This window comes from Capsicum annuum, chromosome 10, assembly GCF_002878395.1.
Source record: "Capsicum annuum cultivar UCD-10X-F1 chromosome 10, UCD10Xv1.1, whole genome shotgun sequence".
NCBI classification, from domain to species: Eukaryota; Viridiplantae; Streptophyta; class Magnoliopsida; order Solanales; family Solanaceae; genus Capsicum; species Capsicum annuum.
In genome coordinates, this window is record NC_061120.1 from 177,578,677 (window position 1) to 177,589,556 (window position 10,880).

General features: G+C 34.5%; 1 protein-coding gene across 1 annotated transcript; it reads left to right on the top strand.

The window, feature by feature from the left end:
- The first annotated feature begins 272 nt into the window (after window positions 1-272).
- On the top strand, window positions 273-1,259 carry LOC107844924 (pathogenesis-related protein PRMS-like). Its single transcript, XM_016689243.2, has one exon. The coding sequence runs from the start codon at window positions 347-349 to the stop codon at window positions 1,088-1,090; it is 744 nt and encodes a 247-aa protein (XP_016544729.1). The 5' UTR covers window positions 273-346; the 3' UTR covers window positions 1,091-1,259.
- The last annotated feature ends 9,621 nt before the right edge of the window (window positions 1,260-10,880 follow it).

The following is a 10,880-nucleotide window of genomic DNA, read 5'->3' on the forward strand; positions in this document are numbered from 1 at the left end:
GCCTATACATCGACAATAGCAAAATCTCAGTCCCATTAGGGTAGAATGTCATAATAATCTACCTATAGGCCAAAATATATGCTCCTGCTCATCAGCTGGCAAATCTTGAGATATGAGGCAAATATTTTTCCTAACTAAAAAATTTTTGAGGCCAATGTGAATCCAAATTTGTGAATTTAAAGATGGCCACAGCTTTAGCTACTCTTTGTTCCTCTTTTGACGCTGAATTATTCATGTAGAACTAACACTAAATTCAAAGTCAACATTAAAAGGGAATATTAGTAGAAACCCAAAATTCCAGGACCCTAGGAGGAACCGTTTTCCTATTTGCCATTTATCCTTTTGTATGCATTGTCATTATCAAATGTCAATGCTAATAAAACAAGCCCAAATCCTATCAGCAGCAATTTTGCTGTTTTTCAATTTCAATTTCACTTTTATTTCCTCCACAGAAGCAACCTCTGTCCAACAATTCGATTGGGTCCAACAAGAATTCCTCAAATCCCACAACGATCTAAGAGCAAGCGTTGGCGTCTCACCCTTACAGTGGGACTCCACCCTGGCTACGTTCTCTCTATCCTGGGCGAACCAGCTTAAGCAACAATGCAACTACAGGCATCATTCCACGAGCCCTTACGGGGAGAACATATTCTGGGAAGTCTATAGGCAGAACACCGCCACCAGCGTTGTCCAGAAATGGTTCGCAGAGAAACAGTTATTCAACCATGCTACAAATCTTTGTACTTGCCAGCCTGAACGCGCTGGATGTGAATGCGGACATTACCTGAACGTTGTATGGCGTGCTACCAAGAAAGTTGGCTGCAGTGGATTTGTCTATTGCGATGATCAAAAGGGCGCGATTGTTGTTTGCTCGTATGATCCTATAGGGAACGTAAAGGGCGTTAACCCTTTGAATCCTTCTAACAATGCAGGTGACACATCAACAGTTTCCCCACAAAATCCTGTGAATACTAGCAATGCGCGGCGTGCCAGAGGAAGAAAACACAATTTGGTAGTAAAATCACCAGCTTCTTTGAGACAGCCTTCCAATTCCAAAAATTCTCAACGTGGTAGAGGTAGAAGAAACTAGCGCGATTAAACAGCTCTGATTTCACTATCGGAGCATTGCCATGATTAGTGGTGATGCTCCATCAATAGATGAGATATGATCTCTAATGTAACACTGTGTGTAATCAGAATGTAACAATTGCTCTGCCAAAAAAAAAAAAAAAAGGATCGAAATTGATATTTTTTTTTCATTTGAATTCATCCTAATTTAAGGCATTATTAATATCAATCATTTAATCTGGAAGAAAATACTGGTTGATTTTTCAGATTATCACTCAACTAATAGATATTATCCTAAAAGTTACTTTTTATTGAAGAAAATTAGAATCAAGGAAAAAAGAATATTTTATGACTTTGAGTGAATATATGAGAAATCAACTCAAGTAAATATGTTCTTACAAAATTTGCATACCTTCTGCTTAATCAACGATATGAGCAGATTACATATTAAGAAGAGTTGGGACAAAAACATTACATTTAGAGCTTTATTTTGTTACTAAGAGTGACTTCTTTTTTAGGAAAAATTACAGTTTATAGGTAAAAATCTTTTATAATTACATGGTATGGGTAATGTTTTAAATAATTACAATTCATAGGTAATTGTCAGTTAAAATTCAGTTTTATGTGGGATCATTTATACAAATATAATTTGTAATGTATATAACTAAAGGTAAATAAGATTTTTCTCTCTCATAATTAATATTTTATTTTCTCCCTTAGCCGATTGGAGCGATATGCGGCAAAGGTTACTCCTACAATCTTATTGGATGTTATAGGCGGCAGAAAGTATTCCATCCAAATTCTAACTTTCAACTCAAAATTTTTTTGTTGAAGATTGTGAAAATCTCAAACGTTTGCCTAAGAAATATCAAAAAAAAAATATATCTTTTCCTATTTCTTCTCCCAATTTTTCTCTAATTTTGTACTTTCAAATACACATTAGCTTTATTTTGTCCATTGAAGATTACCTTGAAGCTTTTTTCATCCCTAAAAATATGTAGAGATTTGATTTGAAGATTTGATGGTAAATTTTATATACTTACGGATATACAGATTTGTGCTTCTTTATTTTTTTAAGTTATTCTCTACATTATCCACTAATTTTATTTAATTTTTCATATCTATGCAGTGTTAATTAGGTGTGCAAGTAAGCAATTTGTAGTTTTTCAAATGGATGGGGAAACCCCTTTTAGGAGATTAACAAGAGGTATTGAACATGTAGACAAGACTAATTGTGGTACTCCATCATTTGATTTGGGAGTTTCTCAATTAGACAGTGACAATGCTGGTTTTGTAGCGGAATTGGAAGAAGACAAGTTAAGAACAGAGAGTTGAAGAAAAAGTGTCAATGATCATGTTAAAATTCGAAATAGCATGATAGATTGTCAATCAAAAGACGATTCAATCAACGCTTCAAAAATATCAATGGTCAGTACAAGTGGATCAAAAAAAAAATATCAAATTTTAGCAATGCTGAAAGAGAAAAATGTTTCAAGCTTTATCAATCCAAAACGGAGAGTAATGATGTTGAGATTCAACATAAGGTATTTTTGTATGTTTATCAATTAGATTTTTTGTAGTTTAGTTATTTCATAATATTAAACTTTTGTATTTGTGCAATTGTATTCGATGTAAAGATATATACATATATTAACATAAATCAGTTATACTTATGTAAATATAACTATATTTGTAATCATATACATATATACATATATATATATATATATATACATAAAGTTATACATATATTCAATTCGGTTAGCATATAAAACTTTTATTTGTTTTATGATATGTAATTGTATACAATTAGTTTATGGATGAGGTTTTATATATATTTGATAATTTTTTGTGATCATTTGTGTTTTTTTGGTTAAACAGTATAGTAGTTTTGTCATCACATATCTTCCTAAGAAGTCCCCGCATGTTTCGTGTTATGTGGAGATGAAGATATTTGATACTTTAAAACAAAAGCTATCCAGTGTTCAGCTTAGAAGATTTATGGAAACATGCTTTGGTCAATACACCAATATGCTGGAATCATGGGTTCAGCCCCAATTGTTTAGGTGCGCTATGTCCCTTGAGTTGAAAACTAGTTCAACGGATGCTATAATGTTGCGATTTAACGAAAACACATTAAGATTTTCACTGAGGAATTTTGCAATTATTTCTGGTCTGAACTGTGTTGCTTGCAAAGGTGATTTTGTATTCGACACAAGCGTATCGAATAGATTAATGCAAATGTATTTTGATGGTGAAGAAGAACCATACAAAGCAACATTATTCCAGGAATTTGAGGATAAAGTATGGGGTTAGAATGACGATGATGCTTTGAAGATTTCTATTCTATATTTTGTTCATCGTTTTATCATGTCTGGCGAGATGCATACTGTTCAAGTTCTAAGAATTCATTTTGATGTGGTTGAGCACGAATGATACATGAATTATTGTCGGGGAAAAGAAGCTTTCGAAGATCTTGCCAAGTCCATATCAAGGAAGCTGACCTCTGATGGACAATATTATCAACTTCATGGCATACCATACGTTATGCAAGTATGGATGTATGAGTGTTGCTCGAAGGTTGATAAGCGACTTACCAAAAGGGTGAATTCCGAGGTTGCTGAATTGAAAAAAACATAAAAGACCGGCCAAGGTACAAATGGCTTATGAAGAACATGTTTATGTGCAAAAAGGTAAAATTAAGTGTCTTAGTAATCTCAAATACAATTTTTTTTTTATAAGTTTATATTTGATTTGGTTCATATATACAAAACTGATTACTAATCCATAAATAATGTCCAGATTTCCTTTCGAAACATCAAGGCATCCGCAAGTGAAATTGCAGCTTTCCAACTCTCACCGAAAATTATTGACAATGTTATCGTTGTGAATTCTTCAATGAATGATGTTGTTAATTCTGACGACAACTTTCAATATATTCCTCCAATCTCTCTTAATCGTAAAGGAAAGAGTAAAATAGGTATATCTATATCACCCTCAAAAAGGAAACGGAAGTAGAAGCAAATGTCTTCGAGTGCCTCAATAGCAATCAAGACTCCTACAAAGGTGGTTTCAAACGCGGCAGCCTCTAACACATCTCCACTTTTGAAAAATAAAACAGTCAAAAAGTCCACCTTAAATAAGAAGTCTATAGAGTATTGAACGACATGTGACCGATACAACAGTGAAGAGAACCATTCCGATCCATGATCTCAATATTCTCAATCAGAAAGTCGATGCACTTGAAAATTATGTAAGTATACTATAATCGTCTTCAAATTTTACATAAATTCATATTATTAAATTACCAATGTAAATTCATTATATAAAATGTAGGTGACGTCAGAATTTTAAAATCTGCGCAATTTAATAAATGTCAATCATAACATCATCATGGATGCTATCAAAAGTAAAAATATTGACGAGAAGGTATGATGTATACTATCATTATTTTCAAATGAATCATTTATAATTTAAATAATTATTTGTAATACATGTTAGGATTTCATAAAAAAATCATCAGTTGATGAGCAAGGAGAAATTCCATCCATGAATGTGCATTGTGCTCTTGGCAGTAGCAATTATTCAAAGGTAACTATTTTTGAGGTGATAAAATATATTTTTCCGATATATATTCTTACATACATATAGAAGTTGTTTCTTGATGTATGTCATGTTATTCAACGAACACATATCTACAAACCTGATAAAATAGTATATATGTGTCAAGCTAAATTTTCATAAATATACCTATATACTATTAGATTTTTTTTGTTCTTTACTAGTATAGAATGTTATGATGTTGATATTTTGTATTCGTATGTGAATTAATTTGATACATATATTAACATTTTACAGTTTTACTTAATTATATATACATGTATACATATATACATTTATAATTGTACATATGCAAATATACACATTTAACTCTGCCATCATATACAAATTTTATGTTTGTTGTGATAAGTAGTGTTAATACACTTATAATACATATATGCATAATGAATATATATTTGACTATTGGATTTAACTCTTACCCATATTGCTTGTAATCAGAGTAATATGGGCGCCAATCATATCCCTTCCTGTTTGTATGTTCCTACTGTACGTGAGCATGATGCGAATGTAAATGTTCAAGCTGAGATGGATAGTGGTCATGAAGATGTTGAAATAAAAGATCAGTCATTCGACCCGATGGAGGTACATGTACTTTTAATTGAATTAAATTTTTTTTGAGATGATATAATATGTATTTACGCTACATGTTCTTACGTACATATGACATTTTAATGAACTTTTATATACTAGGTTCCTAATACAAAATCAACTTTGAAGGTTCAAAATGTTGTTATTTATATTGAAGAGTTAACTGATGATTTGAAAAACATATTCAGTGGTTATGAGGATGTTACATAAAAAGACCAGTCATTCGACCCGATGGAAGCACATGTACTTTTAAATGAATTAAGGTTTACTATTTCTCATTTATTTATCCTATTTTTATAATCATTACTTTCATTTTTATTTTAGGTGGATGAAACTAAAGTTATTTGTGAAGAAGGTGATCATTATCATGTAGATGTACAACACGATCTTCATATTGTTGCAGCCTTGCTTCACATGGAAAAACCAATAGAAATCGAGCATCCAAAGTCAATTCAAAATAAAACGGAACCTCAGTGTACATTTCCAGATGAACTACTTTCTAATTTAAATACTGAAAGGCGTATCATAGATATGCACAGAAGAAAACTAGCCTAAAAAACACCAAAACTAGCTCCGAGAAAATGAAAACCAGGTCGATAGAAAACATCTCCATACATGACTGATTTTGGATCCGGATCTGGTACTACAATAAGTTGGTTATTTCTAAAGTTGTTATATACTATAAATATTCCATTATTTAACTAATATTTAATTTTCAGGTAGCTCATCAAGGTTGCCTAAGGTTTTTAGTACAAAACATCCATTCGTATTCAACGCCTTATATGAGCGACACAATCAAAAATTGTACAGCAGTTTTTTGAGTTGGGTACTTGAAGGAACACTAAATAAATACTCCACCAAGTATGTTATTTGTACCTTACTATTTTAGATAACATAAGTATTATATGTGTCAATCTAAATAGTTATACATATAAATATATAATATTAAAATTTTTTGTTGTTTAGTAGTACAGAATGTCTTAATGTGAAGTATTCTATATGTACGTTTCTATTATTGTAACGCCCCGAATATGATACCCAAAATGCTACACGGTTCTCATGACTCCAAAGGACCGCAAGCTAACCCATGATTGATATTTGTACCTGAACACTGCATAATATACTAAATAATTACGGAAATAAAGGCTGAAAGCTCATAAGGTTCAAAACCATAACATAACTGATAAAAATATAACATTTGGATGGGGTATGAAATACCCAAAATAGCTGAAATAACTGTCTGAACATGATAGTCTGAAAAGCCTCTAACTGACTGAACTGTCTGAATAAGAAGTTGATAGGACATGTCCCCAACTAACTCCAACTAATAAATTAAATAATAGGATAATAAAGTAATGGTCATATCCTCGAAGGATGAGGACTCACTGCTAACTCTGACTGCGAAGACTGAAATGCTACTGATGCTCTAGAGCTCGTACTTCTGAACCTATGGCATAAAACAACATATTGCAAATGTGTCAGTACGTTGGAATATAATGGTATGCATATGAGGTAGGCTGAATGCAAAGGGTTCACATGCATGAACTATACTAACTGACTGAATAACATGAATGTGAGAATGCATGCATGAATACATAATAATCGTAACTAAGTATGTGATAACATGATTACTGAGTTTGAGTACTGATAACATGAGATACTGATATCTGTATAACTGAAATAACTGATACTGATCGACTATATCTGACAGTCATGATTCTGATAAAACTAGCTGAGTTTTGTATTATTCTGAGTTGACTGTATCTGACAGTCCTGATTCTGTACTAAAACTATGGGAAGTAGTCATATAACCGACATACCTCTAATACTCCATTATGGTTGAGTTGGGGTCCAATCTGTAACCCCAATTGGAAGGGTATCGATACTGTGCCACTGGTAGGGACAATCTGTGAGTAACCCTCATATAATAGATAACTCTAGTGAGAACGGTAGAAGCCCTCATATAACAGGTTAAGCCACCTCATCTGCCCTCATATAACAGGCTATGATGTCTCAACCTACGCTGGCTACGTAGTTCTGAAATGCAAGGATTACTTCTAAGAATCACACCCTTGTATCACAGGTGGGTTCCCATCCTTGGGTTCGCTCGGTGCTAATTTCTACTCTCATCTGGATAGACACTGAACATGATTAACTAAACTGACTGGACTGAGTTAACTGAGTTTCGTTGAATGACGAAATACTACTGAGATTACTGAATTTCTGAAGTTTCTGAGTTTACTGAGTTTTCCTAAGTCACGTGACAAACTGAATTTCTATGAACATGGATCGACTGAAAGTATCTTGAAAACATGACTCTGGCTCTAGGCACACATCTAATTGTCGGGTACAAGTACCCCCAGGACTCGATAGAATGAAACTAACAAAGCATGACTTTCTTGAATACATGACCAACATCACAATCCATAATACAATAAATTGGAGAATTCATGAAGTACAAGTTCTAAAGCACCACAATGGCCACACATATATCCATAACTCATTGACTAAGACATTTCATCAAACACTTGACATGCATAAACTTGTACATAAATGGGGATTTCATATTATCATACTAGTATGGCACTTTTTTTCTTCACATAGGCATTTAATCAAACACATGGGGAGCATGCTTTGGCTATACAATCATCAACACATCTAACAATCATGGACACATCAATCAACGTGTAAATTTAAGGGTTTATCATAATTACTATGCAAATCACCACATCCTAAGGTCAATCATTGGAATATGTAATTTCAAACATGAATCAAAACCCCCACAACATCATGAAAATGAATTTTAATTCAATTTAAATCATGAACATTCATAAATACACAAATCTTGTATATTGAAAAGAGATTCTTGAGCTTCATGGGTGAAAGGGACCCCCTGAATTAGCACATGACATACCTGGTAGTGAGTTTCTTAAAGTTCTTGAACTTGAAGAATTTGAATCTCTTAGTTCTTGAAGAAGATTTGAATTTTGTTGCTTAAGGATTTCTCTTAGGGAGAAAACCCTAATTTTTGATATTGTGGAAGAATAATGAAATTATGAGCCTTGGTCGGATATTACTAGGTATATAAATGGGTAGTAAAAGATCAACAAGCCCCTTTAAAAATAACTTAAAAATTTGCTAAACGAAACCTGCAACGGCCCGTTGCTGGATTGACGGTCCGTCGTTTTGACCTTTATAGGTGGACAAGGATAGGGACTCACTGCCTAAGTAGCGACGGCTTGGGCGACGGTCTGTCGCAAGTTCGTCGGTCCGTCAACCTATCCATACCACCTTATCTAGAAGGTTTCCGCACTGTCTTGGCTGCGACGATCAAGGCGACAATCCGTCGCTGAGTCGACGGTCCATCAACCTGGTCGTCGCACCTGGGCGATTCTGGCAGCTCTGAGTAAAACGTCCATAACTTTTCACTCCGATACCGGATTAAGATGAAATTAGTATTATTGGAAAGCTAATTCAATTTTCCATATGATAAAAAGTGAAAATATTCAAAATTCCACATGTGCAGAAAAATAAATTCATATTTCAAATTAAGCTTTTAACATTCTTGGAATAATTTCTATCTAGGAAAAAGTACGGGTTATTACAATATCTCCCCCTGGAGAATATTTGTCCTCAAATAAGACTGAGTGAGATAGAAGAATATAAATTGACGTACATACTGAAAATGAACAATTGGAACATGATCTCATGACTGACATGACTGATAACTGAATATATAATACTGATCATGCATATTTGATGCATGTATAACTGATTCATGAATGCATGACTGAGTCTTCTGATGAGCCAAGGTTCTCACAATGAGAATGCATATCTGATGTATGATTACATAACTGAATAGCATATGAATGCATGACTGAATATGCAATGGTATTTAATACTAAGTTTGTGATAGAATTCTAAACATGAAATGGAAACCAAGTTTGTAACTGAAACCTGAACATGAAACTGAAAAGCTTAAGGAGAACTGTTACCTTGAGCTAGATCTGAGTCGACGGAGAAGAGGTGAGGATACTTGGTAAGCATGTTTGCTTATACTTTCCAAGTAGCTCCCTCAACGGACTTATTTTGATAAAGAACTTTGACTAGAGAGACTTCTTTGTTCCTCAGTCTACGAGTCTGGTAGTCAAGAATTTCGACTGGAATCTCTTCATAAGAGAGGCTGTTCTGAACATCTATGCTCTGAATAGTGACTACAACTGTTGGGTCACCTATGCACTTCTTGAGCAAAGAGACACGGAAGACTGGATGAACTGAGGCTAAATCTGAAGGCAATTCGAGCTCATAAGCTATCTTGCTAAAACAACTGAGAATTTTGAAGGGACTGACATATCGGGGACTGAGATTTTCCTTCTATCCAAACCTCTTCACTCCCTTCATCAGAGAGATCTTTAGATAGACATAATTACCAATCTTGAACTTGAGATCCTTTCTGCGTACATCTACATAAGACTTCTATCGGCTCTGAACAGCCCAGAGTCTTTCTCTGATCAACTGGACTTTCTCTAAAGTGTCGAACACTAAGTCAGGCCCTATAACTGAGGCCTCACTAACTTCGAACAAACTGATTAGAGATCTGCATCTCCTACCATAGAGAGCTTCGAATGGAGCCATCCAAATACTAGAATGATAGTTCTTGTTGTATGCAAACTCAATCAAAAGCAAGTGGTCATCCCAACTACCCTTGAAATCAATTGCACACGCCCTTAGCATATCTTCTAAAGTCTGACTAGTCCTTTCTACTTGACCATCTACCTGAGAATGAAAGGTTGTACTGAGATGAACTTGGGTACCAAGACTCTTTTGGAATGCTTTCTATAAATGAGAGGTGAACTGGGTACCTCTGTCTGAGATAATTGATAATGGAACACCATACAATCTGACCAACTCTCTGATGTAGAGTTTGCCATAATCCTCGGTTGAATAAGAGGTATGGACTGAAAGAAAATGGGCTGATTTGGTCATTCTATCTATAATGACCCAAACTGAATCATGCTGGCGATGAGTAAGAGGTAAACCCATCACGAAGTCCATGTTCACTTCTTCCCACTTCCAAGTAGGAATACAAAACTCCTGCATGGATTCGCTAGACTTCTGATGCTCTATCTTAACCTACTGATATGTATAGCACTTAGCAATAAACTCTGTAATATCTCTCTTCAACCCATTCCACCAATAGATTTCTCGCAATTCACGGTACATCTTTGTGGCCCCTGGATAAATAGAGTAGCGCACTATTTGTTTCTACAAAAATTTGCTGCCTTAAGTCATCTACACCTGGAACACACAGACAACCCTGACAATGCAAAACACCATCTCCTCCTTAGGAAAAAACCTCTACTTTCTAATCCTTGACTGACTCTTTAAACTTGACAAGGCTGGGATCTCTATTTTGCTTCTCTTTCACCTCAAAAACTAGAGATAATTCTGAACTACTCGGAACCCATATGTCACCCTCCTCTGAATCGACTAAGCGAACACCTAGTCTGGCAAGCTGATGGATTTCTTGAGATAATTTCTTCTTACTATCCTTAACATGAGCAACACTACCGGTAGACATTCTACTAAGAGCGTTGGCCATG

Coding starts and splice junctions, on each gene's coding strand:
- LOC107844924 (XM_016689243.2), top strand. CDS start 347: ATGCATTGTCATTATCAAATGTCAATGCTAATAAAACAAGCCCAAATC.